At 31.3% G+C, this 20,311-nt stretch overlaps 1 protein-coding gene across 1 annotated transcript; it reads left to right on the top strand.

Moving 5' to 3' along the window:
* Nucleotides 1-9,227: 9,227 nt before the first annotated feature.
* Nucleotides 9,228-18,108, top strand: LOC108197178 (uncharacterized). Its single transcript, XM_017364715.2, has 10 exons — nt 9,228-9,610; nt 10,832-10,875; nt 11,385-11,487; nt 11,595-11,718; nt 13,471-14,087; nt 14,605-14,884; nt 15,016-15,268; nt 15,624-15,782; nt 16,403-16,858; nt 17,543-18,108. The coding sequence occupies exons 1-10, from the start codon at nt 9,433-9,435 to the stop codon at nt 17,807-17,809; spliced, it is 2,481 nt and encodes an 826-aa protein (XP_017220204.1). The 5' UTR covers nt 9,228-9,432; the 3' UTR covers nt 17,810-18,108.
* The last annotated feature ends 2,203 nt before the right edge of the window (nt 18,109-20,311 follow it).

Below are 20,311 nucleotides of genomic sequence, written 5' to 3'. Positions count from 1 at the left end.
TTAACTGTTTATATGAATTTGAGGTTCGCGAATTGGTGGAGACATAAATTTTTAGAATATTGCAACAAGAGGTTAATGATTTGAGATTCACCCTAGGATACAAGCATACTAGGATTTTTAACTGATTGCAGTTAATCATTATAAAAAATGAAAAAATAAATTGAAGTTACGGTGCTTGTTTGGTAACCGGATATAACCTTTTTGTGTAAAAAAGCATAAGCATCTTTTAGAAATTACAAACTAGTGAATAAAGCCGCTTCGCGGCGGCGTTATAAATTTTATATAAATTTTGATATGATTTAATATTATAATAGCATAAAAACTATTTTGAGTCATCTTTCGGTTAATCATATCACTAATAAAAAAATATTATAATCAGTATAAAAATTTGTTTGGGCCGCCTCCCGTGCACGTCAAACACAATACTATATCAAAAATCATTTACATTATCATAATATCAATATATGATTCCTACTTTTTTTATATATATATATATATATATATGTATATTAATTTTTGCTATTAGTTTTTTTTAATGATTATTATCTTTACAATCCTTTATTTTCTATTCGAAATTTAAGAAAATTATAGGACTAAATCGAAATTAAAAATTATGCGTATTACCTTACAAATCATAAATACGCATAATTTTCTTATTTAGAATGTATGATAATCATAATTATGCGTATTACCTTACAAATCATAAATAGGTTTTTTTTATTCATTCTAAATAAGAAATGAGTTGTATTACCTTTATAGTCCAATGAGAAAACAATTGTATTAACTTTAGAACCGTCTTGCATCCTTCGACTATTGAATTAATTATTAATTTTGGGTTTCATATAAATTTTTTGACTAAACAAATGACAAAATTTTCACAAATATATTGTCCATAATGTATTTACATTTATTTAAAATATCATCATAAAGTTAATCATGTTATTTTGTGACCATTAATTTATATTCTAGGTGCGTGTCATTCACTTACCTAAGATTTTTGAAGAGAAGGTAGTATTTTTGAAAATAAGATCGGAGAAGTAGTATTTTTGAAAATAAGATTGGAAAAACAGTATATAAGATAATTCCCCTAAGATCAATATATGATTCCTATTTTATATATCCTATTTTATTTTATTAATTATTTTTATTTTAAGATTACTATTTAATAGTAAAAAATTATTTTTCTTTTATGGTTCTAATTTTTTTGCTATTAGTTTTTTTAATGTTTATTTTTACAATTCTTTATTTTTTATTCGAAATTTAAGAAAATTATAAGACTAAATCGTAAATAGAAATTATACGTATTACCTTACAAATCTTATATATAAATTGTATTTTATAATCCTATTTCTTTTAGGATTCTTAAATAAGAAAATAATTGTATTACTTTTAGAATCCAAAACGAAAAGAATTGTATTAACTTTTGGAATCCTTGAACATGATTCTTTAAATTATAATTATATTTTCAATCCAAAATTTAAGAAAATTATAAGGAATTTTTTTTTATTATTTTTAGAATCCAATAAAAAAACCTTTAAGATTCTTGAACGTGATTTTTTTGAATTATAATTTTATTTTTTCTTCAAAATTCATGAAAATTATAAGATTGAATCGAACTACTATCGAGATTGGTTGTAAGTTCATGCATATTATTTAAATGAGGCTGTGAAGATCTCAAAAATGTTTTCATGATAGAAATGCTATATTCTTGATCATTATGGAACGACGTGAGTTTAGCGCCTTTAGACAATTTGAGATTGTGGAAGATGCTGTGTTTTATTTTTTAGATATATAATTTGAAAAAAAAATAATAAAATAAGATTATAAATTTTATAACTATTGAAAATAAAAATTGTATTTTTTTAATTATATTTGTTGTATAATTATTATTTTGAATAAATAGAATCTTACTTTTTATGATTTATAAATAAGTAAAAGAATTGTACTATTTTTATAATCCTTTAATCTATACAATACTTGAACCTGGTTTTTAGATTATAATTTTGTTTTCCATCCGAAATTTTAAAAAATTATAAGACTAAATCGAATAATTTTAGAAAAATCACAGATGGGTTGCGCAAAACAAAAATTCTTGGATAATTTGCTATTGGTTGTTTAAGTTTTTTTTCTACCAGAAATCTTTCAAGGTTCAGTTTGATGATTGGTTTTCTAGAATGGTTGAAGTCGACACTTTATTGCTATATTTTTCTCTTTAGAATTTAAAAAAAAATTACAAGATTGAATGAAACAATTCCAGAGACTAATTTATTACACCAACAATAAATTTTTGACTTAAAATCAACGATGAATTTAAACCGATGGCCCAGGCTCTAAATTTGAAGAACACAACGGATAGAATGAATATTAATTTCTGTTTATACAGTAACATAAAAATATCATAACAAAAACCGAGAGCCATGTAAATGTTTATGCTACGCGACTGCATTCTTACAAATTGGCCGCAATAAAATCGAAATAAAAGTTGCAAGTTATTAGCATCCATACAAAATTTGTTAGACTTTTCTAGATCGGAGACTTATCCCTGAAATCCAATAAAAAAAAAAGAATTGTATTATCTTTAGAACTGTATTAAGCCTCATTTTTTGAATTGTAATTATATTTTTCAATTCGAAATTTAAGAAAAATTAGAAGACTGAATCGAGTAATTGTAGAGACGCCCGCATCCTCCTTTATATATATATATTGATGCTAGCTTCTGTTTCAATATACTTCTTTCCCAAACACTTTAATCACTTATGACTCCCTTCAGATACTTTGATGGTAATATTCTGGATTTTAACCGTTTTATAGTACTTTCCAAATTCAGTAAAAGGAGAGATTTTGTTCATTTGAACATATAGATCCCCCAAGGTTTCATCTGACTGCGTAGGAATAAATATTAAGCAGAGCATGTTCAGGGGATTGGTTAAATTGAATTCAAATGATACCAGTGAAATTTGTTGAGCATGCAAGATACTGTTTTGTTGTGATGGTACTCCCTCCTCCCATTTCAAGTGTCCTGACTTTCAACAATCCTGATCAATATTTGACCAAGCATAAAGAATAAAATTATTATTTTTTGAAAAACTAAAGATTATATTTTATAATATTTTGTATGTACTTTATAATGGCATCATTTTTTTTATTTTTCAAAATTATATTATATGTGTAAATCTCAGTCAAAATTTGGTCAATTTGACCATTCAAAAGTCCAACAGGACACTTAAAATGGGATTTAGAGATTATTAACTATATTGTATTTTAAAACTAATATATTGCTTATATTATAGACTTTTATAAATATAGTATATCATTTTAATAATATTAAATAATATGTTTTTTTTACATATTCTTTATAAAAATATAGAAGTTCAACAAATGTAGTTAATATTACAAAATTGACTATATCTAGAGGTTCAATTTTAAAAATAATTTTCATCATCATGAAGTATATTTAAAAAACGAATATAGTCAAAAATATTACTATATATAATAATTGAAATTAATATTTAATATTCAGATTTTTCTAAATATATATTAGTTATCGCAATAGAGATTACTAAATACTGATCCGTATTTGAAACAAAGACCTTTTACGTTTTCAGCTGGTTTTATCTATATTGTATTACATGTTAAAAAAATTCATCGCATTTTAATAATAGGGTCTTACTCCAATACAAAATAAGTTAGCCTACAAATTTAAAAACTACTAAGTAATCTCCCAATTTTACTATGAGCACTCCATAATTGATAACTGCACTCCATTTCATTCTTTCATTTTTTATTTTTTTAATTTCTGGAGGGATCTACTGCTAACGTGACAGATGGCTACTGACGTGGCAACACTTGCTGATGTGGCAGCCTAGGTGGCCCTCACTGTTTACGTGGCAGCTGACGCGACAGCCTGGGCGGCCCCAGTGCTGACGTGACATTTGGGTAGAAAGTGTTAGTTTTGGAACATTGATGGCCAAACGGGAAGGGGGGTTGCATATTGTAAGTTTTAAAAAGTATGAGGAGATATTTGATAATTTTAAAACTAGTTTTTAAGTTTTTAGGTTAAATGTGGTTTGTATTTGATCTAATTCATATCCTTTTTTACCAAATCAAGTCAGTTATCGGATAATGAATATCAACAAAATTGGGTTATTATAATTAATATTCTTTAATATTATTACAATTATCACATCAAGAAGTTCGTATTTATACAACTAGTCTTATAATTCTTTCAGAAACTTTTTTAATTATATTTTGTCCTGAAATTTGGTTATAATAATTTAATTATTTTTCATGTATGATACATTTATTATATGTTCGACTATTTTAAAAAGTCTATACTTATGCAATTGATATAATTATTTTTTTAGAAACTCTTTATATCAACGTACATGTATTAGTGTTAACGGACGAATGTACTGATAACACGATTCAGGAAGGGTTATTAAGAAAAAGTGGTGGCTGACGACGCCGTACAAGTTTTGGCTGAGATCATTTGGGATTTTGTTACATGTGAAGGAATATTCGCTTTGCAATTGTTGCGTTTTATCCCCAAATAATGAGTCAACTTACCCTACTTATAGAGATTTCATACGTACTTCTTGATAACGGCATACATCTTTTGGCTGAGATCGTTTGGATTTTTTCACAGGCTCAAAGTAATATTCGTTTTTCAATGATTACGTTTTATCCCCAAATAATATGCATACGCACCCTATTTATAGAGATCGGCGACATGTAGTTTTTGAAAACAAATAACATGATCAGAATAGGGTTCTCATTGCTAGGTTCCACTTGTAGGTCATCGCTTTAGATCGAACATATATGAGCTTTAAATAAGCAAGTATTCTTGATCAAAGCGCGAAGTTGATTTAAAGAGTATCAGGCGAGGTTCATCCGTAGGCGACGTAAGTGGGCGAATACCAACCGGCTTAACGCTAAACAAGTCTGACCAAATGAAATCAGACGAGGCTCATCCTAGAGTGAAGCTAACCTGAATCATCAGATGGACACTTCCTTGTTGGAAGTCTTCGAGTCTAGATTATTGAAGAAAATAACGAAGTTGATATTGATAGATAATGTGTACACATGCTGGCTTAATGATCTAACCATTATCGTATGACATGTATAAAATCATATATAATCACAAGTTCACAAGAATCTATAGTCGATTTATAAATACTTCAATTGTAAAAGAATAAAAAATAAATCAAACACAGATATATTGTTTATGAACATCTAAAACAGAGTAAAAGCTTAAAAACAATACAAAATGTGCATATGTGAAGAGCGAAGAAATTTTTTAAAGTCCTGCAAAAATTCAGTGAAAATTAAAAATTACATAATCATCATATTCATGACATACACCATCAAGAAACATACTTATATATATAAAATGATATATCTTGTATTTGTTATCCGGAAAATAATTTTTTACCATATGAACGACAAGTACTCATTAATGGCAGATGACGAACAAGAGAATAAAGGTTAAATATATAAAAGTGTATTGTATTGATGAACAAGAGAATTAAGGTCAGAAGCAAGAAAATGTATTGCGCTTTTCAAAAAAAGAAAAGAAAATGTATTGCATTATGTATGTGGAAAAATTGATATAAAGAGTAAAGTAAAACTGAACTCCGATAATAAGTTTTCTTGTAACTGAGTTTTATACTTGGATAAGCCTATTACCCTCTGTATCACTAACACTAAATGAATCGTAGATATATGTATTTGTTTAATATTGTTTAATGTCTAATTTTAAAAAATAAAAAACATGCTAGTCATAGGATCAGTATGCGATGGATGGACGCGATCTAAGACTCCAATACTTCAAATTTTTGTGTTTAACAAACACACACATATAATATCTTTCTAAAACTTTCGTTAGAAAATACAATATAAATTAATCGGTATCAACAAGTTTGAATTTCGAAATTTAATTACTAAAATCTACACACAATAACATGGGTATACTTTAGATAATAATGATGTATTTATATAAGAATTCATATTAAAATCATATATTAATATATTTTATAATATCATCTGATTTAATAACCAATTTCGTTACATAATTTTGTATATTTATCATAAGATCTTGTAAAATGCTAATACCAAATTTCAAATTCTTAAACAAAAAATTTAATCAATAATAATATGATGACAAATTCTGTTACATGATTTTGTACCTTTATTATAAATACAATAGTTTGCTGACAAATTCTGTTACACGATTTTGTACTTTTATTATAAACTAGCGTAAAAGCCCGTGCAAGGCACGGGCCGGTATTTATAAAATATATATGTTATTTATTTTAATTAATAATTTTGTTTGTTTTTATAATATAGTTGTGTTTTTATTAAATTTTTAAGTATAATTTTATTTTGAAACCAACTAATAATATCAAAAATATCTAATTCAGGATAGTAAATATATTTTTATTTACTCAGACTAACACGTAATAATTTGTATATGAGATATTCTTACACTTAGTGAAATCTGGTGGGCTATTCAATCCAATTATAATGACATAGGTAGAACTTTTAGACGCAAATTATATATTTCGATTTATAAAATAGGTAAAAAGTTGAAATTGATTTAATATGTTCACAATTTACGGTCACCCTTAGTGATATGATCGCATGAACATATAAAAATTTAACTATACGAGTTGATCAAAGTTCAGATACACGTAATAGTTGTGATCTCCACTTGTATCTCTTTCTCCCTCCTCTCTCAATCTTCTTATAACCGGTCTACACATATTTATAGGTTGGAACAATACTATGATCATCAGTCGGTCGAACGATCATTTGCTACCCTATTACTATCTTATCATGAAAGTTTATCAATATTTAATAAGTTGATCTATTTTTTATAAAATCACATGTGATTATTTATTTAATAGTCAATTGTCTAAAACTCAACCGATTTGAGCTGTAATTCAGTTGAGTACCTGCACTCGAACTCTTTTCCAACTAATTTTATATTGTTTGGATGATAACTCAATTTTGAGTGCCACTCGAGTAAAACTCGATTTTTGTTTGTTTTTTATAATATAGTTGTGTTTTTATTAAACTTTTACATATAATTTTATTTTGAAACCAAGTAATAACATCTAAATCAGGATAGTAAATATATTTTTATTTACTCTAACTAACCTGATATAATTTGTATGTGAGAGATTTTTACAATCAGTGAAGTCTAGTGGGCTATTCATTCCAATTATAATGACACAGGTAGAATTTTTAGACGCAAATTATATATTTTAATCTATAAAGCATATAAATAGTTGAAATTGATTTGATATATTCACAAGTTACGATCACCCGTAGTGATATGATCGAATTCAAGAACATGCACATATAAAAGTTTAACTATACGAGTCGATCAAAGTTCAGATACATATAATAGTTGTTATCTCCCTTTGTCTCTCTTTCTCTCCTCCTCTCTCTCACTTCTCTTATAACCAGGCTACACATATTTATATGTTGAACAATGCTATGATCATCAGTCGGTCGAACGATCATTTGCTACCCTATTACTATCTTATCATGAAAGTTTATCAATATTTAACAAGCTGATTTATTTTTTATAAAATTATATGTGATTATTTTTATTTAATAGTCAGTTGTCTAAAACTCGACTGATTTGAGTTGTAATTCGGTGGAGTATCTGCACTCGAACTCTTTTCAAAGCTAATTTTATATTGTTTGGATGATAACTCAATTTTAAGTGCCACTCGAATAAAACTCGATGCAAGTTTGGACCAACTTGAATTAGACTTTAAGATATTTAAGAAATTATAATTTGGGTTTTAAAACAGTGGTTACAAAATTTAATCAAGTTGTCACTTGAGTCCATTACATGTAAATAATTTTTATTTTTTAATACAATGAGAATTACAAGATCTTAATTTAAATTTACAATTAAAATGATAGTTTGATTAAATGTTCCAAAATCAGTTTAGATAAATATTTTTTTTGTAAATTAACTAACTATTAGCATTTAGTATTTTTTTTGTATGAATATATTAGTTAAAAAGCTTTTGTAAATGAGGGGTTATAAATAAGTGAAAATTGTAATTAACATAAATATTTATGTACAAATATGATATTTAATATGTTGAATATAATAAATGAACTACATTGGTATTCTTGTAATTATAGGTTAAGTGGGGGTATAATGGACATTTCACGCCTAATTCTTTTGCTCTTTTTGCCCTTGGTTGCAATTTAATATATAGAAGTAGATACAAATTCTGTTGCATAGTTTTGTATTTATGTCACGAGTTATTAATATGTTCTAAAATAGCATTAGATGACAGTACTAAATTTCAAAATCTTAATGAAACAACTAGCATCTTTAATAATTTGAGAACAAAACAAATTCAGTTGCGCAATTTTGTATTTATGTCACAAGTCATTAATATTTTACAAAATGTCATTAGATGCCGGTACGAAGATCCAAAATCTTAATGAAACAACTAGTATATCTAATAATCCAGTGGTTCTACGTATTCCAAATTCTGTTTCAATTTTTTTAAATAACGTGATAGAGAAATGGTTGATGTGGATTTAAGAAAACTCTTTTCAATTAGCATGAGTTGAACTAATTATACGTTGTCAATTAGATTTTAAAAAAATTGAGAACAAAATTTACGTACCTAAAATTTTCTCTAATAATTTGAGAACAAAATAAATTCGGATACACAATTTTGTACCTTGTCATAGATTATTAATTTTTTTTATGAAATTCTAATAAATGTTACTACCAACATTCGAATTCTTAATAAATTTTTTTAGTCTCCAAGTAATGAGAAGACAAATTCTGTTGGGCAATTTTGTACCTTTGTCATCCGTCATCAAACTTTTTTCAATAAATTCATTAAAGGTCCCACCAACTCTTTTTCTTGAGAAAAGGGTCCCACCAACTTTTAAAATCTTGATTAAAATTTTAAATATAAAGACCAAATTTACACAATTTTGAACCTCTATGAAATAAACTTAATTTATTATGAATTATAATAATCTTTTCAAAAGCCAAATATTATCAGCGAACTTATTTAAATTAAAAATCTAAGCACGAATTATTTTTTTAAAAGATGAGAATGATCTAAAATCTAAAATAAAACTAATGAATAAATATGGAACCAAAATATCTGAATATCCAATAAAATAATAAAAAGTAAAAAAGATATTAAAAAAATACGCTTAGATTGTGGAGAGAGAAAGAGTGGGGGGTTTAGAAACGGGGCGTAGAGAGAGAAAGCTTCTTAATATCCTCTTTCTCTTCGCCGCGGATTCTTCCGTTACACCAATCATCATCATACCATATATTAATATTAAACATAACAACAAGCGTACATACAGTATCTTTCTAGAGAGAGAGTAAGCGAGAGTGATAGTCAAGTGCGATCTTCGGAGAGAGAAAAAATGAGTAACGAAGGGAGGACTGACAATGGCGGCGTCGAAGAGGAGATACCGCCGGAGAGTAAGAAGATGGTGGAGAGTTTGAAGGAGATAGTTCACTGTGCTGAATTGGAGATCTATTCTGCTCTCAAGGACTCTAACATGGACCCTAACGAAGCTGTTAATCGCCTTCTTTCTCAAGGTCCTCTCTCTCCCATTTCTCTCCCCCGCTCTCTCTCTCTCTCTCTCTCTCTCTCTCTCTCTCCCTCCCTCCCTCTGCCTCTCTCTCTCTCCCCTGCCTCTCTCTCTCTCTCTCTCTCTCTCTCTCTCTCTCTCTCTCTCTCTCTCTCTCCCCCCCCCCTTGTGCGGGTGTTAATTGATCGGTGATATGTATATGATTGTATCTCTCAAGGTTTATGTTTTAACATTTCTCTGTATTTATATTTGTATTTATATGCGAGTTTGTCCGTCAGTCTTTGCGTATTAATCAGTGATATGTGTGTTAACGCACTTACTATGTGTGTGTGTGTAATTTAATTGTGTATTTTTTTTGAGAATTTTATCGATGTATACGTGTTGAAAAGGAGCTTGATTTTTGCTTTTTTAAAAATAAATAAATTATGTTGCTCTGTTTGATAGTTGTTTGATGTGATATTTGAAAGAAGTGGTATATGTATGTGTGTTCTTGCACACTCTTTAATCAAGATTATTGGGTACGTGTATAATGTATATACATGTGTGCATTCATGCTATGTGTGTTTGTGTGTGCTGTTAGGATAATCAAGTGACTTTAGTTTTCTTTATTGTTGTTGCTTTGTTTAGTAGTTTTTTAATGTGTTATATGTAAAATGTTATACACATGTATGCCTGTGTGCGGGTGCGCACACTTTTTCCAAAATTTATTGGGTAAGTGTATATACATGCGTGTATGTGTGTCTTGTTAAGTTGTTTGTGTGACCGTAGTTTTTTTTTTTGGTGAATAGCATTAGATGTTAATGTGTTGAAAAAGAGTTTTTCTAGTTTTTTCTTGTTGTGTCGTTACTTTTTAGTGGTCTTAATGTGAAATCTTAAAGAAGTATATATCATATATATATATGTTGTGCGTGTGTGCTGTTTAGTTGTGGAAGAAAAGAACTAATTTTTTTTTAATCGGATTTAGTTGTTGAGATTACCTTGTCCTTATCGCTTGTCTTTGGCTTTGATGTATTGTTGACTTACTATTTTACATTCTAAATTGCTCTTTTGCTTTTTCTTAATTTGTAGTGTTGGAGACCAAGTTCAATATGGTTATTGTCTTATTATTTTGTAATGTTGGAAAGGGTTTTTCAACCTTGTGTTGCTTAGAGGGCTAATGACTTGAAGTGCCTTTCATATTTTTGTATCAGTTTGTACTTCTATCTAATTTGGAGTTTCGATTTTCCAGACCCTTTTCACCAGGTGAAAAGCAAAAGAGAAAAGAAAAAAGAGGTATGTTCTGTGGAAAATTCTTAGATTTTGTGTTGTTTTACCTCAAAAGTACTTTATTTATCTCTGTATCTGGTAAACATTATAATATTAGTTTGACATGATGTTGACAGTTTGATTATTAATTTAAAGTCTGTTATTCATGGATGCTTGTGTTGTAATGCTTTTTTCAGTACGAGATGTTTACACTCTTGTATTTATATTTATTTAACAATAAACTTTGTCTTTCATATGATTTCTAAGGATGTCCAATATATAAACCGACTGACACTCATAGAAAAGAACATAATTAGATCATTGTGTAGAAAATCAAGAATAAGCTAGCTATATAAAACTAGTTGCAAAGTAAGGGCTTGGTTGCCTAGTCTGATATATGATTAGCTTCGACGAGGATCTCCTTTTTACTTTTATATATGAAGCATTCAGCTCTCGATATTTTACTAAGGTGTTATATCTTCATCGGCGTATATACTTTTTTGTTACTCTTTGTTGAAATTCTCTTCCTGTCTCAGAATAAGGATTTACCAGAAACAAAGTTTCGTGTTAGTAGCACTTTACATCGTGGCTCTAAAAGTGACAGAGGACGTGGAGCCTCAGCTCAGTTAAGCTCTTTTGGTAAGCTGATGAATAGGCACACGACGACCAATCTTATCTTCTGGAATTTTTATTTTGCCTTTTACACACTATATGTTCTGCTCATTGCGAAGTAAATTACTTTTTAGACTCAAGTTCTTTCCAAGGCAAGCTTGCATACAAAAAGGAGAACGGAGCAAACTCTTACACAACTTCTTTATCAGTTCCTCAAGTGGCAGTGGATAATTCAAGCTGGCGTCCTTCAGCATTCAGGTAGCCCTCAAATTGTGCACGTTTCTGAAGTGGTGAATTGACTTTATTTTGACCTAATCTTTTTATGTACCTCCTAGAATATGTTATTCAGGTTAGTCGTCGACTGTAAATGTTTCTATACTGGTCAGTTGGATTCCTTATATATAAATCCTCTTTATGTACTTTTTAAAATTAGTGAGTAGTGGAGCTATTCATTGTGAGATGTTTTGCTTTGTTCTCAATTTATTAATGGTCGAGAATGCAGCTTCAACGATGGAGATATATTGGTGAACTTGGACGAGTACTTGAAAATTGGGGATCAACCAAATCGAGTTTAAATGAGTACTTGGAGGAGTACTTGGTAATCAAGGACCAGTTCTCAGATCTGAGCAACAAAGCCGAGTTAAATGATTTCCGGATTTGACAACATTTTTTATTAGTTAAAAATAAAGATAACAAATTATGTTTATGGGAAGATATATTCAGTATGCCATATGTAAAAATTAGATGCATTCCCTCCGTTTCAAATTAGGACTCACTTTTGGCGAATTTTTTGTTTCGATTTTTTTGACTTTGGTTACATATGGCATAGTTCTCACTTCTCTATATTATAGATGTTTTGGAATATGATGGGCCATCCTCTATTCGCCCTGCAAATTGTGAAATAAAAATTTCAGTATTAAGCAAGTATTTTTGCATTCATATGTCACTCTAGTCCTTAATCTTGGAAAATCGGCAGTTTGCATCTGAAACTATGAATGTGCTCACTTGTGCCCCTAGATTGATTTTCTTCCAGCAAAGGCTATTCTAGACATTAGTCAATTATTGTTTAAAACAGAGGGAAGGAATAAGCGCATTGCGCAGATTTAATCTTGGAAAATCGGCAGTTTGCATATGAAACTATGAATGTGCTCACTTGTGCTCCTAGATTGAATTTCTTCCAGCAAAGGCTATTCTAGACATTAGCCGATTATTTTTTTAAACAGAGGGAAGGAATAAGCGCATTGCGCATACTAAGCTAGTATATTCACTTTCTTCTATAGAATCCTCGTGAAATTTACTTTAGTTTGAGATTTGGGAAACCTAACGGCTTGCATCTGGAAATAAACATGCTCCATTTATGACCCTGGATTGATCTTTGTCCGAACAAAGGGTATTTTGGATATTAGCCACTTAACAGTTAAAACACATAAAGAGAAAGTATTAGCGCATTGCGTGCCCAATAGATTTCCACAAATGTAAGATATGTATTCACCATAGATGTGTTCTTGTTAGAAAAGTGAGTAAGCAGCATTTTGCCAAAGTTTCATCAAGATTCCTTGCAGTAGTACTACCTTGCAGTGATCCTGAGTAGTAGTAGTAGTACTACCTAGCCACCGGGTACACCAGTGTTTTGGCCCTCTTTTTCGTCAAGAGCCTAGGATGATGTGATTAATGGATATATCAGATTCCTTGTTTGAAATTGTTCTAGTTTAAGAAGGAACCAAGCCATGTCTAAATTGTAAGTTGTCAGAGTGTTTGCTTTGTGATGTTCAATTTCCTCTTTTGTGATATAATCTCATTTATATTCTAACAAGTAAAAAAGAATTTCAGCTGAGTGTGCTGTTGTAAGGTATTCCTTTAAATGTTCAAATTATATTAAGAAGCTACAATAAATGCTCAGTGTTGTCTTGCACAGGGCTTACGGTTATTTTATGCTATATGTTTGCGAATGTTATATTATGTTGCTGAAGCACACCAGTTTTTAATGATATAACCTGTATGGATTTGCAGTACCTCTGTATCCATGGAAAATCAAAAGTCAAAGAGAAGCGTAGTTGGGGCGATATCGGCTTCACAAACTAATTCTGGTTATCGATCTGCTTCGGTGGGTGTCCCTGGCCGAAAATCAGTCGCCAACATTGTAAAGAAGGGGGGACATCAGAGCAATGCTGCCAACTCACTAAAGTCATCTCAAAGCAGTTTTAACTGGCCTCCCAAGTCCTCGGAGTTTTATAAAGAGTTTTCTTCTTCTGAAAACCAAGTACTTAAGGTTACAGATCAATTTGGGAAACAGGTGGCTCCTCCTGATGAACAGCCCTTATTGAAACCACCAGAAAACGCCAACTTGTCATCAGTTTTGGCTTCTCATGCTGAATCACAACTGCATCCAGTTCTACAAGACTTGCCATGTGGCAAAGCTACTCAACATCTGCATTCTGAGAAAAAGGAGTTGAAGGAAGGAGAGGAGAAGTCTTTTACATATCGTGATGATTATCATGTTGGTTCTGCTATGATTTCCAGTGGGACACAGGGAATCAAACCTGGAAATGCGTTGTTGTTTGGTGATGGCATAAATACGAAATTGGGCCCTTACCAGTCTTATAATTATGCTTGCCAAAATGAGGAAGGTGAATACTCTGCTTTAATATTGTTATTACTGCATTCAGTTATTTGCTTCAATTGATGAGACAGATAATGAAGAATCTAGCAGACAGCACTTTAATGTCTTTAATCTTTTGATGACTGGCTAGTTGGACTTCCCATAAAAGCCATGAAGTTGCTCAATCCTGCTTGTGTGCTGAAGGATTGGGCAGTTCTATTTGTTTGTCAATTTAGTGAATTGAAATACCTAGAATCTGGTATAACAAAATGTTTATGGAGGAATAGCTACGACAAGACAAAAAGTTGTCGAAAGGGATGTAGCCACACCCTGTCCTACACCATTCCTGGTGTATCTCCATATATCCGTTATATGTCAGCCATTTACAGGTAAAGAAAGTGACAGCTTGAATTATGTGGCTGTGTGGTGTAGTTGTGGCTAAAGAAGTTGCCAATTTTTTTTTCAGTGGTAATATGCTTTTCTTGTGGGTGTAATTAGCAATTTGCATGACTTATTTAGATTTGTGTCTGTTCATCTCTTTTCAGTAAAAGATGGTGTGGCTACCTCAAAATTGTCAGAGACTGCTACCCTGCAGCACCTTAGTACACAGGAGGAAGAACAGAAGCCATCTTATGAAGAGGATGGCTCTTCTGTTTTGATCCCAGATCACTTGCAAGTCAACTCTGCTGGCTGTTCATATTTGAGTTTTGGCAGCTTTAAATCTAATCTTGTCATTGGTGTCTCTGGGTCGATATCCTCAAGAAATAACATGGAAGAGACACCCATAGTGGCCAATGCTTTTATGAACGGAAAGGACCGCAACAGGTATGCAACTTTGTCGAAAGTTTTGGTCATCTACCATATTTTTGTTTAGGTTTTATTAAATTCCTCTTTTTTGTTTGTTGTATGAAATTCATCTTTTTTTGTTTGTTGTTTTGCGAAATCCCCCTCTGCAGGAAAATAGAGAAATACAGGGAGGATTCATTTTTAAAAGCTTCAGATGAAATTTTAGCTCATAGAAATAGTAGAGTTGCCGGGACTTTTAATTCAGCGTCCGCTACACAATCAGATTTCTTAAAACAGGAATACTCTGAAGCGGTGGGGGCACATGGTAATGAATATCCGTTTCAAAAAGCCTGCCAGAACTTTGCATTTGATTACACACAGAAGAGCTCATGGATGCAAAATCTCCCTTCCTCTGATGCGATGGTAAAATATTCCTACATCTGAATGTATTTTACTCTCGTACAGTTGTTCATTTACATCACTTCCTGTTCAAGGAGCAGGCTGAGAAACCTCTTACCTCAGGCTAAAAATCCAGTCATTCATTTGTTCTTGTATTTATGTATGTAATTAACAGCTCAGTGCGTGTTTATAGTAGGAAATGATCCTCCAACATCTTGGAAGATCATTTCAAACCAGACCTCATTTAGGCATAATTATAAACTCAGAAAGATAAGAAGTTTTTGAGCTATTGAAAGTTATAGCTTGTGAAAATATATTTTCTTCTATCTTGAGTGATTTTCTTAAGCGCTATGTTTATCTTACTTTTTAATTAATACAGGGACACACAGATCCATTTTCCAGTGCTCGATTAACAGCAAATTTTCCTATAAGAGACTCTGAATTCTCATACTCACCTTTCCCTGTGGCACAATCAGTGGCTTTGAAGTATGGCAACTCAGTGTCTTCCACAAATGGTTCATCCATTTCTTTGGAAGAGGTACATACACTTGCTCTCTGTATTAATATATTGTTGGGAGCAACTTTAAGATGAATTCTTTAGCTCTTGCATTTAGTTTTTTCTATAAATACCAGTTCCATTGTCCTTGCAGCATATCAGTTGTAACACTTCTAATTTTAGTTATCTAAAACTAAAATTCAAGGGAGAACCTAATGCAAGAGCTATTGCATTATGCTAAATGTGTCATTATGCCTTTATTATGTTTTCGTATTATTATAGGCTCTTTACATAATAGCTCTTGTATTATGCTAAATGTGTCATTATATAAGGAAATGGTGTTAAATGTTCTTAGGTCTTAGGTGATGTATTGCTCCAGTCCTTTACAAAAAAGATGACTATTTACCTAGTCAACATATAACATATTGTAAGAACTACTTCCATTTCCAGAATTATAAATATTAGTGTAAAAACGAGTCTTAGAGGTTACAACTTAATAATTATATAGCTACCTAAAATTCATATTTTTAATGTAGATTTCTCTGTATGTTTTACCCTTTATTTATGTAAGTTTATTGTACAATATGTGTAGACTTGTTCTACCAATTGTGTATCAGTCAGCAGTCCAACTTATATCTGTTGGTTATATTGCATGCCTGCAGGCTTTGAAGACAGGTTTGCAATCACTTCATTCTACACAACAGCACCTTTCTGGAAAACATGCTTCAGAACAAAGTGACCCTCAACACCTCCCTGCCCACCAAAATTCCCAACCTGCACATCCATTCGGACCTTTTGCCAACATGAATAGTTACTCTTATGTGCCTCAGGATGAAACGTATATGCCTTCTGCCCTTCAGCAAGCATTTGCTGGCAATGGCACATACCATCAATCACTGGGTGCTACGCTCCCGCAATATAAAAATAGTGTATCACTCAGTAGTTTGCCTCAGCCTGCCACTGTATCTGCTGGGTATGGGAACTTTGAAGATTCAATGATCAATTCTGGAAACTATGCCTTGAATCCATCAGTTGTCCCTGCTGGATCCACCATAGGCTATGATGATCTTTTAAGCACTCGGTACAAGGACAGCAGTTATTCGATTTCCCCTCAGCAGGTAATATTTAAATAAATGGTACAAAATTTAAACCTGGAGTATTACAAGGATTTGCACTAAATTGAATATATGGCTTACTTATCTTTGACAATGTGTAAAAGAAATATAATTTATGTTAAAAATTGCCAAAAAGTTCATCAAGACTCGTCAGGCATGCACACTACTATATCTATTATATATTAAATTTTGGTCCTACATACCTTCTGTAACTTGGCAATTTACCCAATAACATATTGGCCCTCTTTCTTGCTATGCTGTCAGTAAGCATCGGTCAGTTATTATGTATTTTACATGTTTGTCCATTGCATGTAAACACCTTAACGATATTATAGTTATTTATTAGAAAGGGTTTAAAAATAGATATCTGAACATTTCGAGTGGAGAAAGAAACTATGAAATTTTTTGCAGCAAGTAGTTTCTGTTTTACATTTATTCTTAGAATATTTTAAACCCCAGATCGAATTTTCCAGAACTGATTTCTGGAAATCTAGTCATCCTGATTTGATGTTCTTTGGATTGACATGAGATTTGACTGTTAATTAACAGAAACTAGGACTGTTGCATATGATGAAAGCTGACAATATTTGTGAACAAAATCCCTTTGTTGGCCGACTCATATGTTTATGTATTAGTAGAAGCGATATTTGCATATTTTGAACTCACACGTCTCCTTTTATCTGTTAGAATGAGAATTCAGCCATGTGGTTCCGGGGAGACGATTCAAGAACAATGTCAACTGTTCCACCAAGTACTTATTACAGCTTGCAGGGCCAGAATCAGCACTCTGCTGGATTTGGGCAAGGTCAGCAATCTTCCCTAAATTATGGGGATGCAAATTTCTACAATCCTCAGACAGGGATGCCATTTGAGCAGCAACTGCAAAGCCCTAGAAATGGGTCCGTCGGTGGATCCTATGTCCAGTCAAAGCAGATATGGCAAAACAGCTACTAGAGTTGCCAAATCTTATCTTATTTATTTTTTTTTTTCTTTTGCTAAATCACATCTCATGGTTCTTCATGGTCTCTGCGATGAGTTTGGAAGTGGCCAATCAAGCAAACCATGGTTGAATCTGATAAGATGTGTAATGGCTCAAAGAGTGTCACTGGCTGCAGCCGTGAACCTCATAGATTGTATTTTACATATCTTCAGTTAAAACTTAACATAGGTAACTGCTAACATGGATTAGTAAGCAGTTCCGAAACATTCTGCCTGACATTTTTGCAGTCATCTTTTCTTTTTTGTACTTTTTACATCTTTGTTTCTTGTTTTCTTGTTGAATATATTTTGTTTAGTGTACTCGGGGAAGGTGTATATTCCCTAGATAGGTCTTTGATTACGGTTGTGTACAGAGTTATAGACTGGTAATTACCAGGTCTGTCATAACGGTGCAAATTAAGAAATGCAGGCAGAACCAGACTATAACAGCTGGTGAAATAAAGGAATTGGATGGCAGATTTAAGAGGTACGTACCCTTTTTATAGGGATGATTTTCTATGAGAAAATCTCTGTTGTCTGTTTGGCTGAGAAATGGAATGATTTAGGTTTGAAGGAGATGAAAAAAGAAGAATGTGCAACTTCCTACTTGTAAAATGTGAGTACTACCTGCTAGAACAAACTTTTTTTGTTCCCTCCTAGTATATATTCCCCCTCTCTAAATACAATGTAATTCTCTCTTCCTTTTACTTCCCCTTTAGGAAATTCCGAGACATGTAGTTAGAAAACCATAACTCAAAATAAGGAGGAGTACAGTATAAAGGAAAGTCACAGGATTAATCTGTTGAACATTAGGGACTCTGGCTGCTTCTAAATTCTGAGAATTATTAGCATAGGAGAGGTAAGAGGTTCCTTTCTAATATGAACTAGGTATCGTTTATATGGCTATAATTGATCTCTTTATAAGCGAGTGGATGTGTGTCGGTCGATTATGAACCTTAAACTTGAAAGCAAAGAGACTATTGTGATGATGCTCTCTTCGTCAATATTTCTGGTTGAGCGAATGATTTATATATCATTTAGATTTTGGGCTGTATTCTTTTGTTAGAAACTTTGTATGAGTGTGGAGACACCTAAAGCTAAGGGCTCATTTGATAACACCTTAATGAGAGGAAATACAGGTATCGTCCAGAACTTGTTTCATTAAGATTATTTGATAAACTTTTTAGTATGCTGGACGACAAAGAAAAACTTCTGAACCACACAACCAAAATTCTCTCCCTCAATCATCCAGCGGAGTGTTTAATTAAAAAAAAAATCCACTTCAGCATGGCTCCCTCCCTCAGTAATATATTCTATCTGGTTCCTAATAAAAATTTATAGTCTCTCCATCCCTTTTTACACGTCCACTTTGACTTTTGATTAGTCAAATTGACTGTATTTTGACTGAAATTTATATATCAAGTAATTGAGAAATATAATAAAAATTATATCATTTGAATATATTTTTAGTCTATAAATATGCAACTTTCAGATTCTAAAAATAATAGATAGATAATTTGTAATACTTAATCAAAAAATATCAATTTGACTTCTCGAAAATCAAAACGGACATGTAAAAAGAGACGGAGAGAGTATATGTTATATTACATACTCCCTCTCATCTATTATACTATTATATAAGTTGCATGACTTTTTACAAGTATTTTTAGGAGGTGTGACCACATATCTAAAATTATTATTGTTTTCTGAATAAATATATTTATATTATATTAATAAATTATTCATCATTCAGCTAAACTATAAAAAATATTAACAAACAGCCTTTCTCATCCAGAAAGTAAGATTAACTGATCATCCAGAAGTCCCGTCATCCAGAGAAGGACGTTCAGATTTAACAAATGACCCCTAAGATATGCTGTTTGGCTGACTTATAGTTTATAATATCTGTTTGGGTAACTTTGATTTGTTAATGATTCATGGGTTATTAAAAATATAATAACAAATATAAAAGTGATTTATAAGTAACTTATGACTTATGTATAATTTTTATAATAAAAAAGTTCAAAAAATTAAGTCACTAAAAAAAGTATTTCAAACTAACTTATGACTTTAAGTTGGTTTTAAGTCGGTTTCTGGTTTATTTCTGTTTATGAATTGATTTCTGACTTATTACATGAACAAATATTTTTCAGTTTAGAGTCATAAATGACTTAAAGCTCATATAAACATGCTCTAAATTTGTTACCGTCTTTGTTTTTTAGTTTCCTTGTTTCAAAAAAAATTTATGACAGATTATATGTTAAATTTGATGAAATAAAATATAAATTTTGATAGGAAACAAGAGTACATTTTATTATCACTTTAAAACTGTGCTTTGATTGATTAGTGCGTTTAAGCATCTTAAATTTTTATCGTTTCGCACTACCAAACTTGGAATTGGGGACATCAGTTGCTCTGGTGGTTCATATGATCATGTTATTTCGCTTCTTAGAATTACATGTTGTTCGGTGAAATCTA

The sequence above is a fragment of the Daucus carota genome, chromosome 8 (genome assembly GCF_001625215.2).
Source record: "Daucus carota subsp. sativus chromosome 8, DH1 v3.0, whole genome shotgun sequence".
NCBI classification, from domain to species: domain Eukaryota; kingdom Viridiplantae; phylum Streptophyta; class Magnoliopsida; order Apiales; family Apiaceae; genus Daucus; species Daucus carota.
The sequence above is the reverse complement of the archived record's forward strand: the minus strand, read 5'-3'. Positions and strand labels throughout refer to the sequence as shown.